The sequence below is a fragment of the Diplotaxodon limnothrissa genome, linkage group LG13 (genome assembly GCF_057381915.1).
Source record: "Diplotaxodon limnothrissa isolate DT_005_m linkage group LG13, D_limnothrissa_male_GT1.1, whole genome shotgun sequence".
Taxonomy (NCBI): Eukaryota; Metazoa; Chordata; class Actinopteri; order Cichliformes; family Cichlidae; genus Diplotaxodon; species Diplotaxodon limnothrissa.
The window spans coordinates 9809683-9832512 of record NC_140608.1 but is presented as its reverse complement, the minus strand read 5'-3'; the positions used below and the strand labels follow the sequence as shown (position 1 = coordinate 9832512).

Here is a 22830-nt window from a genome sequence, read left to right as displayed (position 1 = left end):
TACACCTTCAGGATGTGTTGGAACAGGAGAGTCAAATCATGGATGTGCAGCTGACATATCTGTGCTGTGTCATGTTATTCTTTCAAAATGGAACAAAATCTCTGAGGAAGGTTTCCAGTACCTTGTTAAATTTGTGTGATTAATAATTAACTGTGCGTAAAGAAAATCACATAGTTCCCACTGTAGACACATATTTTGCAGCTTGCACTTGTTGAATAGAGCACTTATCTTACAATTCGACTGCCTAAAACTGTTGCTGGACTGAAACAGATGAAGTCTGGTATGTTGGTGAATAATTTGAAAATGTGTTCCAGGTATTGTTGTGATTGGGCTTTCACTGAAAAAGTTTAATGCACTAATGCAGTCTATCAGCACATGGTATCATCTATTTGCTCCTGCTGCAGACCTATTTTTAGGTGTCTGCAGCAGCAGAGAGGATGCTGAGGTTGTTGTCATAGCACTTAACTAATATGGTCGTGTTGGTCTCTCTCTCTTTGTATTGTAATTTCTCATTTATGTAAGGGGATATAGTGGAACCTTAAACATACCATACAGAAAATAGAGAATGGTCACCTGTCAACGGAGCTAGTTAGGAGAACACTTAGCATCCTGTGAATGTAAGCAATTCACTATTTAGTTTCGAGGCGCTTTGCAGAGAGTAAGAGGCTCCTAATGAGACCAAAGGGGTGATGCATTTGCAGCCTTGTTCGCAAACCTTTTTTGTTTTAAATTACGCTCTGTGATATACTCAGTAGGGCATCAGTGGAATGAACTGTTGCCTCGGTGTCGGTGAGCGGAAAATCTATTATCTGTGTTGGAGTTTTTGATATGTGGAGTGGGGCTACAGATGTTGATGCATAATATCCACATTTATCCTGGGCATCATTTATCTGCATCAGCAGGAAATATGTCCTGGAGAGTGTGCTATATGAGCGATTACATTACCTCACTGTACATCAATAGATTGCTCAAGATAATGAAATGCATGTGCGATTTGTACATTATCATGCACATTCATATATTTGTCTACGGCAGGATACAGCCATTAGTGTACAGTTTGTCATCGGATTTCAGTTTCTAGGCCAGGGACTCAACCTGCAGAGTATATCATAATAACGTTTCACACACAACCTTTCAAAACCCTTAGCCATAAAAGCCTGGTGTAAAGGCTTTAATGAGAAATCTTTTTCAAAGCAGATATTGCTTTGTGCATGATTCACATCCTATGCCATATCTCAGCAAGGAATAGAGAATGGGTCAATTGTAGGAGACCCATGAGAAATAAGGACTGAGACAGAACAGCTCAGCAGCTGTTTTACAATCTCATGGGTGTTTATCTGATATGCTTATTGCCAGCAATAAGACTCAGAACGCCATCAGTCACTGCAGGTAATATAAGATATGGAATATAGAGTTGTTGTTTTTTAATTCCTGATGCTGCTTCAGCACTAGGCGTGCAGCAGTTTAAGCGGGTATTGTCATTAACGTTGCAGATCCATTCAGTTTAATGTCTTCCTTTCTAAAATGTGTATACACTAGTGTATACAATACAAATTTCTAAGTGTAGAATTTATGCATTTCAAAACTATTGTGTTTTATTTGGTTAAATGTAGATTCTTAGTAATGATTCTTAAAATGTGTTTATATCTTATAATAACTAGACTAGAGTCTCATTTTTTTTGGTTAAAACACAAATTGTTGTTGTTGTTAACAATAAAAAAAACTACATGCAAGCAAATAATCTGATTCATTTCAATATTCATTTTAAGATGTATTTTTCTTGTAGTAAAACTTTTCGGTTTACTGAAAATCATTTTCTTACAAACATTGTTATTAAAAGTAAGCTTTGCATGTCTGTGTGTGTGTGTGTGTGTGTGTGCTGTTTGTTTTCAGAAGCATGTACTGCAGCCTCTCTTCTGAATTGGGAATAGCAGAAATTAATCACTGACACGTCTTAATCGTATTGCAAATAAGAAGCTGAGTTTGTGAGATAAGCACTTTTTATGCGCATGTTGTTACTGTTTAGAGAATAATCCAAAACTGCTATGGTTTTATTTTCTTTTTTTTTTAAGTAAGTGAACACAGAAACACGTATGAGGAACATACTCAGTCATAATGCTGCAGGTGTCTGTCCATTAGTGTGACTGTGTGCATCTCAGAGTTGAGCCATGTTACAGCAGGCTTAGTTTAAGTTACCAGAGGGCTCCTTAAAAGATGAAGTTGACACATGTAGATTGATAGAAACGGGTCTTTGCTGGCCACCTTGTTAGGTAAAACACTTTAATTGTCACATGGCAGCAACTTTTTTCCCCACGTGTGGGACTAATAAAGGTTATCTTATCTTATCTTATCTTATCTTAACTTAATGTTACTTGTCATAGTTGTCGGTGTCAGGTGGGCTGGTCTGAGTATTTCAGAAACTGCTGATGTACTGAGAAAATATCCAGTTAGTAGCAGTTGACTGGGAAAAAAATACGTTGTTGCAATGCTACAGTAACTCAACTAATTGGTATAACCAACCAACCAAGGTATGCAGAAGAGCATCTTTGAATCCACAACATAAGGAGCCTTGAATCAAATGGACATTAGTAGCAGAAGACCACAGTGGGCGCAGGAAAGTGAGATTATGCTACATACAAAAGATTGGAAGGATATTGCTTGATCTGATGAGTCTTGATTTCTGCTTTGACATTCGGATGGTAGAATCAGAACTTGGAATAAACAGGATGGAAGCATGGATCCATCCTGCCTGATATCAAGTTTATTGGTATATTACTGCTGCACATGTCTGTCCCTTTATGGCCGTGTTCTGATGGTTGCTTCCAGTAGTCAGAAAGCTCAAATCAGCTGTTTTCTTGAACACGTCTCTGAGTTCAATGTATTGTTGCTGTCCAATAAAGCACCTTTTTGATGTGGTGAAACAGGAAGTTCACATCAATGACGTGCAGCTGAAACATCTGCAGCAGCTTTGTGATGCTATCAAATCAATACAGGCCAAAATCGCTGAGGAGTGTTTCCAGCACCTTATTGAATCTGTGTCACAAAGGATTAGGGCAGGTCTGAAGGCAGAAGAGGGTCTAACCCAGTACTATCACAGTGTACCTAACACAGTGTTCAGTGAGTGGATAGCTTTTAAATTTCGTTTGACTCTCCAAGCTCTTTGGGGAGTTTAATTCTCAAACATTTCATGCTGGCGAGCCTTTTTAAATACTGATCAAATTTAGAAAATTTAATTTAATGAAATAATGAATGGAAGTAAAATATTTATGTTTACAGTTGGGCTGAATGAATTTTTGTGTAATGCTGAACACTCTGCCCTGTTTATCTTAGCAATGTGTTCCCAAATCTCTGCAATTAATTTAGCCTCTTTAATGTGACAGTTTCATATAAATACCGAAGATGATGGCCAAAGACTTAATAAACAGTGCTTAATCTTTTAAGCTTATTACTACTTTACATTTATTTTTTAGTGATATAAGATCAGTGATATTTTTTAAATCCTTTTACCGTCCTTGCTTGGGTTTTTTTGTAGCGACAGCTACTTTTATGGCGTCTGTGCCCTGTGGTCAGTGAGTGATGAATCGTGGTGCATTAAATATATTTAAAACGCAGGCATGCTCCAGACTGCTCTCACTTTCTGTACTCTAGGTATCAGTGAACCACTGAAACTCAGAAAAGGAGATGTGATTAAGTTAAAAGCACTTCATTGTTTTACCACCCGTAGCCCATACAATAATTGGCGTCTCCTGCTCAATACCCAGCAACCATGACGCCTTATGTTACCCTGCATCAGCGTCAGTGACAGACCGTTCACCCCGATCCTTATGTTAAACTGATACATCCGTGCCAAGTGAAAGTTACCAACTCCACCATGTTTGCAGGGTAATGGGCTGGAGAATGAAAGATTGCATGCTATTATCTTATTGGAGAATCAGTATAGGATCTGTGGAAGTGTAAAGAGTGGGTTTAATGACGTGAGACGTTTTTTAAGAGGAGGGGAAGAATGCCTCATGCAGTCTGGGACTGGAGAGATGATGGTCTGGGACATGTGTAGTCAGTGGACCATGTTATAATAAAGTAGTTGCCTAATGCACCACACGTGCCCCTTGCAGCTTATAGTTTAAAGTTTTCTTCCTCTCAACTTTTAGATTTAAGAAAGGAGGAAAAGTGCCAGATGTGATGGATGAATGTGATTGTGGGAGAGCAGGAGCTGATGATGATATGCACCAGTTATTTCTTCTTCTTTTTTTTTACGAAAGAAATGGCTGAAGAAGACAGAAATCAAAGGGAGGGGAAAAATGAAAGACATCTTTAATGTCTTTTCTGCTCAGCTCTTAATTGCAAATTTCCCCTGAAGGCAAAAAAAGTATGGCTGAACAATGAGGCTGCCCAGGGGAACCACCATAGATTAATTGGACAGATAGGAAGCCTCTGACATTAACATTTATGCATTTGTTTACTCTTTTTCAATGAATAATAATAGGCCACCTCCCTTGAAGATCCCTACTCTCCCATTAGTTCCAGTTTGTAGTTTGTTATGGATGGGAATATTGAAGCAGTAAACGAAGAGTTCATCGCCGTTCTGGGCAGGAATACAAAAAGTATTTCCAGAGAGAGTTCAGAACATTTTATTTTCACAACTTTTAATGGAGATTGTGAGCTTCTGTACATGTACATCAATTATCTATATTATTAGCTTCACTATCCAGAGGGAATGTTGAAGAAGGCTTTTTGGTGTTTTGTTGGGACAAATGCTAAAGACACAATTTACAAATTGAGATTTTGAGTCATCAGTTATCAGATATTCAGACATTTTTTATTTACATTTTTTGATGTTATTTAGGGTTTCTTTTCTACTATCCCTCATCTATTTGAATGATAATGCTCACATAAAGTTTCGTAAGATATATTTGACACATTTCTGCTTTCACTGTTTTACTCCCTGCTCTCTTTTCTTATAGAAAATGGCACACACTAACTATAGAAAGCTGAAGTAAGTACACCAGCTCTTTCCCAACCAACCTACTGGTCTTTTTTGGACTTGGAGAAGTCTGTGTCTCTTGAGGTGTCCTTTGGGTGGTGCTTCAGTAGTATGGGTCCATTGTTATGGAGCTCTTCAGGGAAAAATAGCTTGGCATTGTTGGCAATAAGTCAGAGCCCTTCCCACTGAGTGTACCACTCCAGGGTTTCCTTTCTTCACCGTTTCTTTTCACATCCTTTATGGACAGAATTTTCTAGGTGCAGCCAAGAGGCGGAGGGTGTCTGTGGTCTCAGCATCTTGTCTTTCCTTTTCCAGATGATGTAGTTTTGTCGGCTTCATTGACAGATGGTCTCCAGCTTGTATTCTGGGTTCTCAGTTAGAAAAGGGTGGAGAGTTCTCTCTGGGTTGGGAGTGACTTGCTGCACTAAGTAGAAGAGTTTGGGTATTTTGGGGTGTGCACTAATGTAGATGCTGTACAAGTCCATCCAGTGGTCAATCTACATTTCTACACTCAACTATTGCCACAGAGTGTGAGTAGTGACTTAAACTAGGGCAACTGAACTTGCTCAGGAGGCTGTCTGGGATTTCTCTTAGAGATAGAGAGAGAAACAAAGTCATTCAGGAGGAGCTTAGATTAGAGCTGCCATTCCTCAACACTGAAAGGAGCCAATTGGGGGGATATGACTAGCATACGTTCTGGATGAGGTGTTTCAGGCAACTGGGGTATGATCCCAGTATAGACCCATGATACGCCGGAGAGATTATATTGCTCTGCTGGCAAGAGCTGGCTGTGGAGCGGGAGGTCTGAGCATTTCTGCCTAGACTGATACCCCCCGAATCATAGACCTGGATAAGCAGGAAAAATAAAAGCAGAATGAAAAATAGTAGAATGAAAATAACATTATAAAGTTATTACTTTTTTTCCTCTAAATGCACAAAACACTTCAAATCCTCTGGTCACAAGGATGTTAAGAATGGATTTTTAACATATAATCTCTATATGCTCTTCCACTGAAAGCATATTTTGCTAACATCTTATGATATAAAGTGTTTATGGCTCGCTGCACATTGGTGGCACAGATCTTGCCTCCAAGCATTTTGAGTTTGTGCCATCATCATCTCGTGCCCAGAAATAATCTGTACTCCTTTGTTAGGGTTATAAAGAATTCATGAGCTCCTTTAGCCGCACATTTCACAAGCAGTCTAATGTTTAGCTGCGTGAACTCGGTGCATTAATTACAACAAACAGCCTCAGTGGCGCGATATGTAGAGAAGATGCAAACACCAGAGGCTAATATTGCATAAGATGGACAGGTCGGGCCTGCACTTTAGCAGCAAACCATAGCCAGAGAGAAGTTAGAGGACTGCCCTGAAATTGTGCACAGGGCTCACTCTTGCTGTGCTGTAGATGAGCACTTTTCCCCTCACACTGATTTGAAAATGTATTCCCCCTTTAATGGGAGCAGGGAGAGTATGACATCATGCTCTTTGTACAGTTATGAGGAAAAATATGTTTAGTGTGGGAATTATTTTTTGGTATTAAAAATTCCGAACGTGTGGGCCAGCAGCAGTGAAACAGTTCATTCTTTAACAGCCCTGCTGTGCCTGTTAGCTCTGGTGCTTGGCGTTATGTTCACAAGCGAGGAAAAATAATAACAGTGATATCGCTTCAGCAGAAATTGCAATGTTTCCCACCCAAACTGAAGTGTGCTTTCATTAGAAATATCAAAAGGTTTGGGGTTTGACACCGTAGCCGTTTTAATCCTTGTTTTGCACCTGCAGCCTTTCATTTTTATCCAAATTCTGTTATCATTTCATAAGACTCCGTAGCAGTAAAAAAATGCAATGCCAAGGAAAAAAGAAGAAAAAAGCAATGGGTGGTTAAAAAGAAGAAATATCCGGAAGCATGAAAGATAAGGTTACCCTTCATCAGGCTATAAAAGAAAATAAAACCCTTTAGAGTTGAAAAGGACATGCTGGGTTTCAGAGGGAGAAGCTTATTCAGAATGAAGAAAGTGACTCCATTATCACTGAGTGCTTAAAAACCTCACCTGCTGCACAGTAATACGATCACCTTTCACTCATGCTTTAAAGTGATCAGGAGTATGGATATCTGCATGAATTTGTGTGATCAGAGACATCATTTTTTTTTAAAGAGCCTCTCCATTTCCCATCAGTCACCAACCCCCCAGACTTCTCTTATTCCCCAAGGAAACAGATAAGACAGCTTTACCATTATTTACTCTTATTCGTGTCTGATATTCCTCATTTATGCAGCCTACAATCCTCGTTTTCTCGGGTAACAACTCAAACAGTCGGGAAAGAAACTGTATGGCAATTGAAGTGTCATGTTCAGGAAAAAGTTTCTTAGAGTTTATTATGAGATATTTCTGTTTTTTTTACCTGTGATTTCTGTTATTTTTAGAGCGTGTGAGAGCAAGAGTGGCAACCTTTACTAACTGTGCCCCTGCCATGATTCATCACCCTCCTCTGCTTTCAAGCACAGGGAATAATGTTTTTCCCTCTGCGGTTTACTTTACTGATGTGATGACTTCAGTTGCCTTAGGCGCCACTTTGAGCACACAATGCCATGAAGCCTGAGGTGAGGGACACAGACAGACAGGCAGGGCTGTCTGAACCATCTTGGCAACGGAGAAGGATGAAAGAGTATTCAGATATGAAAAATCAACTTTGCTTGTAAGTTGTGGACACGGCCACTCGGAGATTTAATCATTTGTATGTGCAGGGGCACTTTAGGAAAAAGTGTCATCATGCGGACCTCTGAGGACTCGCTGCAGGATTTTTTTAATAGTCAAGCAGCTGCTCCCTCTGTGACTTCTTCCTAAGCAAAGAGAGATCTTGACTCATTAAGGAGCTATCTTTGCTTTGGTCAGTCAATATTTAAATAGGCCTGCCCCATCAGCCAGCATGTTTGATATTCATCCAGTGCCTGCTGGAGCATATATAATGGAAAATCTTAGTCTGCTCATCCATGAATGTGACTCTTTAGTTTCGCTTATGGTGGTACTGTAAGTGTTACTATGAGACCCAATCCTTTGCCCGGCTGGTAAGAGTCTCAACGTATGCTGGTTGGATCTTTTTAGTTTAATAACTTTAAGAAATATAAGGTAGTTTGTCATGAAAGTCTGTATGGATATTGATCCATATAAATGACCTCTTGGCATCAAAATATCCTAACAGCTGCTTGTTGAATTGGCACAAAGTTTGGCACGGATATTTATTTTTCCCTGGTGATGAATCCTTATAAATTAGATTAGATTGGGGTGACTCGGACTCAGGATTTAGAGTCTTTGTCTGTTTGATTTAGTCATCTGCTAATCGGAAGGTTGGTGCTTCAATCCCTGGCTCTTCCAAGGAAAGGACAAGATGCTGAACCCCATCAGGGTGTGAGTGTGTGAATGTTAGGTTAGGAAAAAGCACTTTTATGAATGTGTGTGTGAATGGATGAATGAGGCATGAAGTAAGAAAGTGCTAGAAATACACTATATAAGTACCAGTTCATTAGATTAGCTTCCATTGTGATCTGCAATTAAAGAAGAAAATATTTGACCTACAGTAGCAGCACCTGTAAAGTTAGCAAACATTATCACAATAACACTGGAAACACACAAACTAAGATTATTATACAGCTCTAAAATGCTGCACAAATGTTGCCCACACATTATCTTAGGTCATTTTTATTTCAGTGCGAAATGTCTCAACAGCTATTACATGGCTCGCATCAATTTCTGAACAGACAGTCCTCTTCCCCAAAGTTGAATATGTAATAAGTTTGGCATTTTTCCGAATCATCAGATGCTATCATCAGATGTCATTTTAAATTTCTCCGTACCCCCCAACGTTAATGATATCCTCACCCACATTTTGACCCGACACCTTAAATTTCAGTGAGACAACAAAGATGAAAGTAATGCAGAAATGGACACGATGACTCTTTTATGAAGCCAGTAAAGAAGATTAAAGGAAGGCTTTTCTTTAATTATGTAGTTCAGGGAATTTTTTTGTTTGTTTGCTTCCCTCACTCCTCCCACCCTCACCACTGTTTCTCCCTAGTTTTCTCTGGTTTTGCTGGCTTGTACACTCTGGTGCACTCACAGCCACAGCCACGGCCAAGCCTTAGCTGAAGGCACACTGAGCTGTATGTAAATCAATTTGGAACGCAGCCGTATGTGGAAATAGAATTAGACTTGTCAGCCACACCTCTTTAGTTCCTCTCTCGTCTTCATCTGCCTCTGCTTCTGTAGTAGTCTGCTCTTTTTGGAGTTTAGCATATGCTACCATAAGTAGCAGCTATAGGAAGGCTTAGGGGTTAGGCTTGTGGGGGAGAGGGGATTAAAAGAAATCACTGAAGTTAGCACTCTTCAAAGGAAGTAGAGAGGCTGCAAGAAGAGCCACATTGCTCTCAAATGGTTCCATGCTCAAGGGGATTTGTGTAATGGTGAATTATTACATGAGACACAGTCACATGTATGTAAATGAGTTTCTGCACTTGCACAGAACGTCGTACTGGCTGGATCAAGAGAGAAAGATGTTATTATAAACATCGATCTGTGTAAACAGCGAGTGATGCATTTAGTTTCCGGTTCATCGATCACACCGTTGTCGCGACTCTTTGTCTGTTTGATTTGATTTGTTCTTTTTAAATAAAACTCATCAAAATACTTGCTCAATTCAGAGACAACAATAGTTCTATCTCCTGTAATTTCAGATATGGCAGAAAATAACATCTGCCAGTTTGTTTTATGCCTCTAAAATGAAGAAGGGTCCTCTGTGGTCTGCCGTAATGAGTTTTTATGCTGTCCTTGTCTGTATTGTCCCTGCATTGTGCTAGTCCTATCTCTGCCAGCCTCAGTTGTTGTGTAAGATATAGTGTAGCGTTCCACTTATGCCAGCAGATGGAATGGAAACACAAAAGTGCTGTATGTTCATCAGAGACGTCGTGGGACGTCAGATTTCGAAGGCCAGATCGGCTATTTCAGCAACACAATGAGCGTTCTTGCAAACATATGTGGGAGTCTTGATTTAGATTTACTGGAAGGTCCTTTCCAAATAGTGAATCATGCTCCTAATTATATTTAAACATCACACGCATGAGCAGCACTCTAGCCTCAAAAGGCAGCTGTGGAAAGCTATTCATCTGGCTTTTTAGAGACAATCAATAATTCATGCAGTTATTTCAGAAAAGTTAAATTAATTCTAAGGAGGCGCATGTAAGATGGGAGATTATTCTTTAAGACAAATATTATTTTCTGCCTCCCAGGGGTGCTGTTAAACAGCCCGTCATTTATCACAATTAACCTGGGCGGCCATTAGTGGGCTGTTAATTAGATACTACACTGTGTCTAATGAATCGCAACACACAGTTAGGACCACAGAATCTGTGGTTATTGACTTAAACAATTACAGGAATGAAAATGAAAAAGAAAATGTGTTTTTCTTTGTGGAGGTGTAATATAGTGGCGTAGACACAGAGTCATCCCGCAGAGCATAAAACATCCTGCAACTTATTCATCAGTAACAGCTACGGAATAAATTATCAATCCTCACAGTATGCCGTCATTTTTCTCATGTGGAATAAGGACAAGTAAAAGATGTATTTATTTTCCACATGATTCAAAAATGTCAACACTTTGTCTTTTGCAGCATAATCATGGAAAATTGATTGACGACAGAGGTGGGCTGTTGGCGCCAGTAAAAATTGCTTAATTATATGGAAGTGTACACTTTCTTCCTTAGGTAGCTGTGTTTTAGTTACAAACATGAGTATTCTGCGTACTGGGTCAATTACACGACACAACATTAGAGCGCTGCGACAGTGAGAATCAGAAGCATGAAACGGTCTTCAGCAGTGTAAGATACACAGATACGCACCAACTGAGCTGCAAGATAACCAGTGAGGAAATTCTCTGCAAACGCACAGTAAACATTCATGGCCTCATAAACTCTGTGTACTCTTGCCAACAAGTTGATTACAGGGAGATTCCATCATGTAAATCCTGCAGCTTTTCCGCAGCGTGTGTCTCAGTCCCGGCGGCCACACTGCCCCTAAGCTGGCTTTCCCAACATGTCCCAAAAAAATACAGCACGAGAGCATTTGCTTGGAATTACCGCTCACGTGACACAAATCCCATCTTTACGGCAAACTGAGCCGTTTCGTTTCCTATAATTGTGCTGTGGCTGTTTCCGAGCGCCACTGTTAAACGTTCACTATTAAGATACATATTTTGGGCTTTTCCGAGAAGCATGCAGCATCCTCTGATGTGTCATCAAATTTTTATGAGACGTACCGGGCTCTTCAAAGTGATTACTGGCCGCTCGGCTTATCAGATTTGGTTTAGAGCTTGCTAATGGCGTGATAAGGCACATTAAAGCGATAATAAGTATTTAATGAAGTTTAAATGTGGTCAGGCTCGGGGCACAGAGGATTGATCTTCCTATAAACGGGTGATAAAATAATTAACTGTAAATATCCAGATAAGACATTAAATGGACCTGAAGAACGGAAGAAAAAAACCCACTATTGGCTTAATGCCTCACCGTTGCCACTCGTCTCATCTAATTCTGGTTTGTGGTACATGCGATTTGCGTGAGCTGGCACAGCACTGTGGGGTATGTGTGTGATCTAGTTTTTAAGTCTCCTCTGTTACTTTTTTGCCATATAATCACCTTTAGGATAATACACGTCAGACTTGCAAAACGTATTGTTTGTTTTCTGGGTATTTCCACCTCCCTCTCTTCTTCTAATGCACTCTAACACACACACATCCTGAGATCATCCTGCCTGATGTCAATCTGAGTATACAGCTGCAAAAAATGGGTGTTCCTGCTGCTCCTTTGCCAATGCTCAGGGTGGGTCTCTCCATGTCCATCTGTTCATGGCCTGTAGAGGAAAGCACACCCACTCTCTCTCTCTCTCTCTCTCTCTCACACACACACACACACACACACACACACACACACACACACACACACACACACAAGTGACACACAGTTGAAAAGATATGCACAGATACACACTCACGCATGCTGAGAAATGACATCAGCATTTGGTTCAACTTGTTCATGCTGAATGCCAGGGGATTCAAGGACACTTATGAATCACATAATAAATTTACAGAAAATCAAGTCTCTCCCCGCCTCGGACTGCTAAGTGTTTCATCCACATCATCCCCCAAATCCTTACAAGCAATCTACATATAAAGTCAACTGAGGGTCAAGTCCTCTCGGTAGTCTGAAAACAAAGTCTTCTTTTTTCTAATCGATGAGTAAATAAATGGGTTTTTTATGCTCTTGTCATGTTCTCTTCTTAGGGGTCTTTTTGCCAGCCATTACACCGAGACACATTACCGGGAGGATGGAAGTGCAGTCACCGGTGCTCACAACTTCACGGTAGGGCAGCGTTGGAGTGCTTTTGACATTTATGGTCAAGTTGATGTTCAGCGATGCTGCACAGTCACGTTGTAAAAAGTGACCCTTTAAAAACTCACAAAGACAGACGAGTTTTTTCTTTTTCCAGAGAATCAGCTTTACTCATTTAAAATCAAATCTAGGACAGAAATGAGTTTTGTTGTCGTTTTTTTTTTTTTTTTTTTTTTAATTGCTTCCATGTGGTCGAGTTTGTATTTGAAAGCCTCCCACTGTTGGTGAACACACTCTATCCCGTGGCCTACTTGATGATAAGCTGTGTTTCATGCTGGTAGTTTTTCAGCCAACATTGCCATCAGGATTTTATTATGGAATCCCCTTTTAGCAGATGGTTTATTCTTGACTGCTTGTTTTATGCTGTGTTCATGCTAGCTGTGCGAGGCGAAGTGCTCGCTAGTCTTTGGAAACAGAGAAAGTACTTCTCAAGGCTTTTTAGTGTGACACATGGATGGTTGAAATCAGTTTATGTGGCTCAGGAAAAAAATAGCACAACTGATCCTTTATAAAAAAGCTGTTTTATTTTGTTTTTAACATAGTTCACAGCCTCTTGCCCTTTTTGCTGCCTAGTTGGATCGTGGACACTGGGGACACTTTTTAGCCAGTTTCCCCACAGTTTAAATTTTTATCATTTAATCCTTCATTGGTGGATGTAAGAAGAATTCTAACAGACTGGAGACCTTCAGTACCTGCTGAACAAGTGTTACCCGATTCAGTGGCAATGAATGTGCTGTACTGAACCTGCATTTCTATATATTTTTCATATGCAAATGATTTAAAAACATTTGCTACTCTTCTAGCATGCAAGCCCACACCTAAACCTGACCTGACCTCTAATTTAGGATGTAAATTGACTCCTTAAGCAGCTTAGCAGTGGGTCATTATTTCATGCTGCTTAACAAAACATTATTCAGTTCTTGTCTGTCTTTGGTTAGAATACCTAACTCAATTTGGAACAATGCAGTGCATGTCAGCTAACAACTTTAAGGAAATGAATAACTTGGATACCAAGAGGTTGACTGTGATTTACAGTCATGTGAAAAAGAAAGTTTTCACAGGGATTTATGTAGCACTGTGAATAAATAAGTACACCAATGATTCAAAGGCTTGTAGAACCAGCAATAACTCTTCTTTACAGTCTTGCTTCAGTTCATTGAGGTTCGTGGGTATTGGTTTATGCACAGCACACTTAAGGTCCTGCCCCAGCATTTCAGGTCCGGTTGAGGTCTGCACATTGACCATTGCAACGCATTGATTCTTTTCTTTTTCAGACATTCTGTTGTAGCTTTGCTGCACTGCTTGGGATCACTGCCCTGTTGCATGACCCACTTTCAAAGCTTTAGCTGTCAGACAAATGGCCTCACGTTTAACTCTAGAACACTTTGGTATACAGAGGAATTCATGCTAAACTCAGCGACTGCAAAGCGCACAGGTCATGTGGCTGGAAAGAAAACGCTCAAATCATCACCCATCCACCATTGTTTGCCAGCTGCTATGGGGTGTTTGTGTTGATACGCCGTGTTTGGTTTTCACCAAACACCGTAAGAAAACATCTCCACTTTGGTTTCAGGTGTCCAAAGGATGTTATTCCATGTTTTTAACCTCTAAATGCCCAGTGTATTATATTTAATGCATCAGTTTTTAGATATCTGCATCATCAGTGTCATTGTTTTCCCCAAAAACTTAAATAAATGACATAATACGGTTTTAAGGAATAAGTTGCCAAAAAAATCCTGAATATATGAAATATGATACAAATTAAAGCTTAAGGTGAAAACTTTGTTTTTCATATGACCGTATTATCTGTTCTGTATTTTCATTTGAGTATTTAGTCACTCAACATTTAGCTGCTGTAAAAACGTCAGAGACACAGAGACAGTCACTAACTGTACCTGATGTTATCCTTTGTAAAAGGTGAACCTTGCTAGGTCAAACACAGCCTGAGCACAGAGCCTTTATAGCTGTTCTATTTTTATCCTTAATCTAATGATTCTCAAATCCATTACCAGTTCATTACCTTGTAGTGAACTTGTTAAATGGGAGTTTCTTCACTTCATCTTTTTGTAAAAATCCCACCCCAGATTTCTTCTTACTGGAGTTCAGTACAGGGAATGAGAAATGGTCAGTGTAGTGGGGAATGACAGTTGATTTAAAAGGGCTTGAGTGCTACTAGACAGTAAATGGAGGTCTGTATTCCCTCTTAATGAGAGTCATTTCCTCTGTTCTCCTTGTGGTCAGACAACAGCGTTTTCACTGTTTCTGAGGAGCCTTAAATGTCCCCATTTCCTTCCACTAGAGCAGTCTGATGGATTAACGAAAGGCGAACAATTACCATGTTACTGTCACCTCCCATGCGTGCCAATTTTTTCTGCTTTCTCTTCAACTTTATAAGTTGCATTAATTTTAAATGGCCTGTTTTTATAGAGAGGGAGTGTAGACAGATTTCTTCAGAGCATGCTAATTTAAATGAACACGAGTTGGGACAGCATCAGCATAGTCCCAGTGTCTTTTGTACTGTATTGCTCTTTTGAAGTCAGGTAAGAGCGTCAGTACAGCGAGAGGAATGTGACAAGCTGCTTTCTTCTTCTGCTTTTTTTAGCATGACACATTTTATATCACACTTTGTTTCTTTAAAAGTGTTTCTTATTTCCAACATGTAACAAAAAAAACTCTCTTTTAGAATCACTGCTACTACCACGGGGAAGTGCAGGCACATCCCAGCTCTGACGTTACCCTCAGTGCCTGCTCAGGCCTTCGGTAAGAATCTCAGGCATCATTTTGCATTCAAGCAGCATCACTACACTGCCCTTTAAGTGCTATTTGCCACTCCAATGTTTATATTTATTTAAGTCGCTCAGCACAGCAGCCCATCTCTCTTAAGCCCTTAAGCGTGCTGTCAGTGAGTTGGTGTGACTCGTAGGAATTGGTGAAATGTCACACCTCATTGTCTTTACTCACGGTGGGATCCAGTAAATGTCTGGACTCATTTGGGCAGTAATTATAATCTTGCTGTTGCTACAAAATGAACCACAATCCAAAGTTGTATTTAAACTGAAGTATTAGGCATGCACATTTTCATCTGTTCTGCTTAATCCAACAGCAAGGAAGCATTTTGGGAACAGAAAATGTTAAGTTTCCCCATAAGGACCACTTAGATTTGTTTGGTTATTAATGTGTGGTATATATTTCTGATCTGACATTAAAAGATGTGAGTCTTTAAAAAAAATGTCTTTTTCTCAAACAAAACAACATCTGGTTTTAGTAAAAGTGGGATTGCAGGAAAAGAGCCGCCCCAGTTATGTATTCCATTAGAGAGAGCCCATTTAATCAAACTCTGCATTTGAGAGACTGGTCATGCTTTGAGGTTTTGTTTTCCGACTTATCCTGTTGTCTCCGCAGAGGCTTCATCGCACTTGAAAACAAGACATTTATCATCGAGCCTGTGTCTGGCGATGACACCGGAGTTCACTTCATTTACCGAGTGGAAGAGCTCAGACTGACCCCCGGAACATGCGGCCACAGCTTCAACACGTCCTCAGTTGAAAACCACATTGAAAGCCCCTTCAAGTCCTTCCACACAAGGGTGAGATTATTACTGGGTTTTTCTTTTTTATCACAGTGTCACTGGATAAAGCGACTAAGCTACATTATTGGTTTGCAGTTTTTCACCATTAAGCGAGTCTGAAGGTTAGGCCTATCATTGAACTGATCAAAGATAAATGGGCGTTTGACCAAGATGAGTATATTGGCAAGCATTCTTGTCTGGATGAGTTCCCTCAGGGTGTTGCCTTGGGTTTGACACTCATTTTATCAGCGTTGGGAGCACAGAGTCAAGGGCTCATGCAGAAGGTTTGGCCAGTGCTTTGCATTGAGCAGGTGCAGCATCCATCTGCCCCTATTTCCAAGCATTAAGAACTCTGTCTGACTTAGGGAGTGAAACTTGCCTATATACAGTACTTAATTAGATAGATTATCTCATCTTTGTTTGTTTTTTTAAAGGAAATATTTCTGAATATCAGCTGGGACAAAGCCTGATTTGCAGTGTTTTAGCCTGCAGGCTAAAACCAGATACCAGAATAGATACCAGGTTATATCTTTATATTTAGTGAACAGACGTTTAAGTGTTATCTTCTCATCTATCTCTTGGCAAGAATGTAAATAAAATACCTTTTTTTAGCTGTTGCAGTTTTTAAAGGTTCATCTTAAGTCTTTTAAGTAGAAGCGGTAAGAAATGACAGAAATGGTGTCTTGATCTTCTACGCATTTCCTAATAACTGTCGAACTTTTCCCATCTTTGTTTTTATCACAGCATAAAAGGCATGCTCAGAAGACAACCAAATATGTCGAGCTGATCATTGTTGCAGACAACAGAGAGGTAATGCACCTACTTGCCTCTCTTCGCAAATGCAGTTTTTGACCAGCAGAGACGACACACTGAAAGCCCACAATCCTTTTGTGGTATAAGCATGAGCTGTAGTAACTATGGAATAGATCCCACTGGAGCTGCAGAGAGGGATGAGTGTGCAACAAGCAGTGTGGTCTCTTTTCTGACAGGAAGTTCTTTTTTCAATTTCCCAGCAGAGCAGACAGGAAACGGGGAAAAACCATGCGGATAGTGAATAGTCTCCCATAAGCACTGAAGAGCTATTTGTGGGGCTTCCTCTTGACAGCCCTCTGCTAATGCCACTGACCTGAATGGGAGGAAAGGAAATGAAAGGAAGGATAAGGGATCAAGTATGTTGTTAGGCTTAGATATACAGTCCAGCATCGGTGCAGTTGGATGCACAGAAGGGTAAAACTGGAAGGTCTGACTTGAGCTGCAATTTGGATCCAAAGCTTTGCAAGCTGTCGTATCTGCCAGCATACCTGCTCCCTGTGGCCATGCCATTCGCCTCTCTAACACTAGGAGATTTTTCTAGATCCAGATGGTCACAGCTTGACAACCTGCCCAACACGCAGAAAAATGTAGTGCCAGTGAATATTTCAACTCATTCATACAAATCACTGCTTTTCTGTGTCCTTTGTTGTGGTTTGAGGATTTTTTTCTATGTTCTGGAAATGACGGTCTCTTATGTCCTCATGAAACACTCACAATTTGCGAGTGTAATTTCTTCCACTGATTACATGCATTTTTGTTTTCAGTTTCAGAAACAAGGAAAGGACTTGGAGAAGGTGAAGCAGAGACTGGTAGAGATAGCCAATTATGTGGACAAGGTAAAACATCCTCCACCCCTTTGCACAGGAGGGATAAATCACCTTTTTAAAATAGAAATATTTTTGGCAGCAGAGATTAATGGCACGTCTGCGTGATATATTAATTTCCTACTAAAGCAGCTGACTTTAGTCTGCCTAACACCACTGCCTGAGCTGTGTCTCTATAGCTTACATGCTGCGTAGGCAGATAGATTTACTTTAAGGAAATGGCAAAGACATGATCTTATACTGTCAGAAAAATAAGGCAACGTGTGATTGATTAGGCTTGCTAGGATGAAAAGAATCATACATCAATTAATTGAGTGAACAAAGGTAAAACCCCAGTAAACAGTCTCACTTATGTAACAGTCTTATGGGCATTTGTGTTTTCTCCATGCTTTTCCATTCTTATTAAAATCTTCTGTGCAGTTCTACAGGGCCCTGAACATCCGGGTGGCCCTTGTGGGTCTGGAGGTGTGGAGCGACTCTGATAAATGTCCCATCACCCAAGATCCCTTCACCACCCTGCACGAGTTCTTAGACTGGAGGAAAGTCAAACTGCTTCCCCAGAAACCTCACGACAATGCTCAACTTATAAGGTGGACATCTAAATTATTAAATGTAATCAGTCCAATATTTGCACCTAGACTGCATGATGTAGGGGTGAGACCACATACATCCACCAGGGAATGGACCCAAACAGAAATCAGGATTGAGATTTTCATCTGAATCCTTTCATTTTCACATCAAGCTTATATTTCCCTGTTTTTACTATTTCCATTTGGTGGTTAAGAAGATATGATAGCCTACCTGGTTATGTTAGGGCATAAATTCCTGGATTGAAAATGTAATGCATTGAATTTGTTAGTAGAATTTAACAGTGCTGCTAACAAAAAGACAGACTGAAACAATGACATATTCTCCTGACAGGTGTGATATGATTAAACAATCATATCTGGCCTGATATTTGGAAAACTAATTGGTAAAATTGAAGTTTTTCACTTATACCATTACTATAAACATGTAACAGCAGTTTTCTCCTCTAAAAGTTCCGTCTCCTACTTCTCTCCTTGGCAGTGGGGTTTACTTCCAGGGCACCACCATTGGCATGGCACCCATTATGAGTATGTGCACTGCTGAGCAGTCTGGAGGTATTGTCATGGTGAGTGTAAAATCTTCCTACTACTCCCAGCATGCCTCCACCCTCCCTTTCCTCTGCGTAGCCTGATTGTATCAGTGTTGACATTGTTCAGATTCACTAGGCTAACACAATCCAGCCCCGATTTACACAGAAAAGGTGTTCATTGTTTGCTGGAAGGGCACTTGCAGACAAGCCTGCCAGGAAGTCTTGCTTTAAAACATGATGACATTTGTGTTGGCCCTCCCTTACATTAACATTACCACAAACATCAGCTTGCACATAACAATATGTAAAATGTGTACTCTTAGAAGGATTGCTCTGCAGGCACGCACACTGTTGCTATTTGAAGTCTAACAGTCGTGCAATCAATCTTTTGCGCTGCAACTCAAATGCCTCTTTCAGACCCACGTGTTAAACTGGCTTTCTGTCAAGGTCAGCATTCATCAAACAACAATCCGTCGTAAAATTCTTCTAAAGCTGGACAGGTACTGAAAGCTTTGGTGACCTGGTGTTTCGATCACAAATGGAAAGAAATTCAGTGATACCAGTGGCTAATTGTCATTTCAGCTACTGGAATGAAAGAGAGGACAGTTATCAATGAGGGAACATGAGTAAAGGTGGGCGGAAGGTTAAACTGATGCTGCTCTTTTATGTGGTAATTACTAGACGTTTTCAGTGTGACTCTCCAGTTTATCAGTGATGTGTGTGGAGCTTCTGTTTGCAATGACAAGCAGGGGTCACTCCTGAATGAGTCCAGTGCAGGCTGAAAGTTCACTTTCTATCTATATAGCATCAAATCACAACGGCATTTGCCACAAGGTGCTGTGAATCATTCTGTTAAAGAGAAACACTAACAATCAGGTGATCCACTATAAGCAACCATTAGGCGATGGTGGGAAGGAAAAACTCCCCTTTAACAGGAAGACACCATCCATCAGAAGCAGACTCGGCGAGGGGCAGCCATCTGCTGTGACTGTTTGTGATGGGATAGAGAAAAAACAAAGGATAGCATAAAGAAACGGGACAAAATGCAAACTATGTGAGAGAAAAGAAAAAACTTAATGGCATTCTCACCTGGGGAATGAAAAGAGTCAAGTGGAGTCAACTCAATGCTCAGTGTATCATAGGAGGCCTAAGTCTATAGCAGCCCTAACTATATGCTTTATGCTGTCTCCTAAATCCAAACTGGGAGCTGTTTCCAGAGGAGAGGGGCCTGATAGCTACGTTTAAAACCTCCAGGAACCACGAGAAAGCCTGCAGTCTGACAGCAAGGTGCTCTATTGGGGTAATATGGTACTAAGAGGTATTTAAGATTGTTGATTGATTATTCAAGGCCTTGTATGTGGGGAGAAGGATTTTAAATTCATTTCCAGAGCTAACAGGGTGCCAATGAAGAGTTGCTAGTAGAATTGGTGGGGCACAGGATTAAATCAAAGGACCTCGACTTTCGAACAGAACCGCATTTACATTTTTATGTGATGAATTGATCTATCTGTGAGTGAATGTCAGCTCTTGCACAGCATGCATTTGAATCAAAAATCCATTTTTACCCACGACTGTGTCGCACCCCTGGTGCACTGAATTTCGACACGTAGTAAATTAGCCGCCTGTTAGGCTCCTCTGCCTTTTACAGCACTTGATATCCGCGCCAAATCACAAAGCGGTTATCATCCCAGTGCCATTATGCCTCATCCCAGATGTGTCCCCCATTAATGGAGATGTTTTCCTCTGGCCGTGGCCGTACTGAGGATTCTCCAGATGTTTGGTTTCCCCATCACTTACATACAGCAGATGGTCTGGACCAAGATTAAAGGGCCACGTAAGCAGTTAGGGGACAGTAAGAGGAGATGAACTGTTTCTCAAACCGTACGCTACAATGTATTAATCTTCCTCAGTGCAGCCTCACTTTTTTGTTTTAGCACAATGCTATGTTTTTTTTCTTCCTAAGTCTTTTTGTAAATGATTTTTATGTGGTACAGTATTGTCGTCTGAGAGTTATTTTCACACCCATCATAGCATTTCTTGGTTGCAACCATCTCCACAAATTCTCACCATTACACCAGCAGCTCGTAGCAGCTTCAAAGTAATGGCTGTGGCTGTTGACTCTCATATTACACTTTTTATGTGAGGGAGCACTCAGCTATGAATTACACGTACACACACACACACACACACACACACACACACACACACACACGCGCGCACAGTGTAGATGCACTAACCCACTGGTAAACATGACAGTAGCAAAGGAAAGTTTTCCCATCCTTGCTGTGAAAAAGCAGGGTGCAGCTCCCCATGATGCTGCTCTTTAATCACAGCAGGAAGTGGTTCATCTTGTCCTTAACATTGACATATGACCTTGTCCTCGAGGGAAGCATGACATTTTTCTCATATAAGCTGCATGGCAGAGAACTATGGTAAGATGCACAGTAGTAAATTGGCAGCCTTTCTTTCCTTCCTTCTTTTTCCCTGAGGTTTGCTTAATTACAAATTCTGAATCTTGCACATTAACACACAGACATTTCAAGGAATATTACAAAATTCATCAGTGGTGTTTTATCTGCTGTCACAGATATTTCTGTATTTTCTTTTAGTTTAAACATTTATCCTAACATTTCTTTCCCATTTCAAGCACTCCTCATGGCAGAAGTTGGATTAACCAATTTGCCTGCTCAATGCTCTGGTCTGCACAGCATATTGAGATACTGGAGGTTTGTGCGTAGGCTCATCGGCAGCCAGCAGTCACCTACATTACTTATCTCTGTGTAAACCTGAGAGAGGTTAATGTATTGCTTGGCATTAGTGGCACTCATACATAGGCATGCAGTGAGGAATCTGTATTCAGAGTCACAGCTGGAAAAAAATGCATGATACAGTCGGTGATTTTTCTCTTATTTTTTCTACCTTTGGGCAGAGTCAGGCGAACTGTTTTCCCTTTGTTTTCCTTCTTTATGCAAAATAAAGCTTATGAGTTACTGTTGCTTATATCATGTGTACTATACATTCATGAGATTGATATCAGTGTTTTTTTCTTTTTCTAACAGAAAGAAAAATAATGGTAATATCAGTTTCATTTTTCAGATAACATTGTGAGAAATGTATGCTGCCCATTAGTCTGTGCATGAAAATGTGTCTGTTTTGCGCTGAATGAAAGGAGATTGTCAAAACCTGTTGGTGATTTTCTTTTCTTTTTTTTGTTACAGTTTGCGGAAAATGATGTATTTTATCTAACAGCAGAATTTTGGCAAAGTAATAACACATTTTGATTGTAGTCATTTGTCATTGTTTACTACCATTCCCGTTCACCTTGGCACACATGCTTTATACACTACACTGACTTAATATCTTGGTTACCCTCCAAATGCCCCCCCCATCTCTGTCTGGCTCTTCCCACCAAGTCTGTCTATAAAACTAGCAGAAAGTGAAACTTCCTCCTCTTTCGCGCGTGTCATTCTCCATCTCTGTCTCCCTTGTCTCGCTTATCAATGCAGCACCAAGTCACACAGAGATAGGTTTATAGGGACTTCCTGCAGAAGCTGTCTCCACTGGCAGCAGGTATGATTGGGTCTGCAGGGGTAGTGGAATGGCAGATGAATTCCGGCCTCCATGAGGAGAATGAGTAATAGGAGAAGGACAAAAGGAGCAAGGTGGACAGTTACTGTTTTTTGAAACTGCAGCTTAAAAACGGTCTTCTTTGACAACTCTCCTCTTTTCTTTGCTTTTTTTTGTGAGGGATAATTCACTTCAGTTCACTTTTTTGTTGTTTTTCTTCGCTTTTAGCTTCCCTAAATAACTTCAGGCATAGTCAAATGCACAAAATTGTACACATTTACCATGTTGGATTCACTTTTTTGTCCATTATAGGATCACTCCGACAACCCGCTGGGTGCAGCCGTGACTTTAGCACATGAGCTGGGTCACAATTTTGGCATGAACCATGACACCCCAGAGCGCGGCTGCGGCTGCAGGATGACCGTTGATCGCGGAGGCTGCATCATGACCCCCTCCACAGGGTAAGATTTTTGCCACCTTTTTTATTTTAATTGGGTTTTTTTAATCCTCAGTTGTATTA

General features: G+C 40.5%; 1 protein-coding gene across 1 annotated transcript in view; it reads left to right on the top strand.

The window, feature by feature from the left end:
- The window catches only part of adam12b (ADAM metallopeptidase domain 12b), a 98710-nt gene that overhangs the window by 23221 nt on the left and 52659 nt on the right, over window positions 1-22830 (top strand). Inside the window, exons 4-11 of the mRNA XM_085369767.1 lie at window positions 12313-12391; window positions 15105-15181; window positions 15824-16007; window positions 16734-16799; window positions 17567-17638; window positions 18047-18216; window positions 18695-18779; window positions 22623-22771. Coding sequence (XP_085225893.1) covers window positions 12313-12391; window positions 15105-15181; window positions 15824-16007; window positions 16734-16799; window positions 17567-17638; window positions 18047-18216; window positions 18695-18779; window positions 22623-22771 — 882 coding nt within the window. The remainder of the gene's footprint in view (window positions 1-12312; window positions 12392-15104; window positions 15182-15823; window positions 16008-16733; window positions 16800-17566; window positions 17639-18046; window positions 18217-18694; window positions 18780-22622; window positions 22772-22830) is intronic.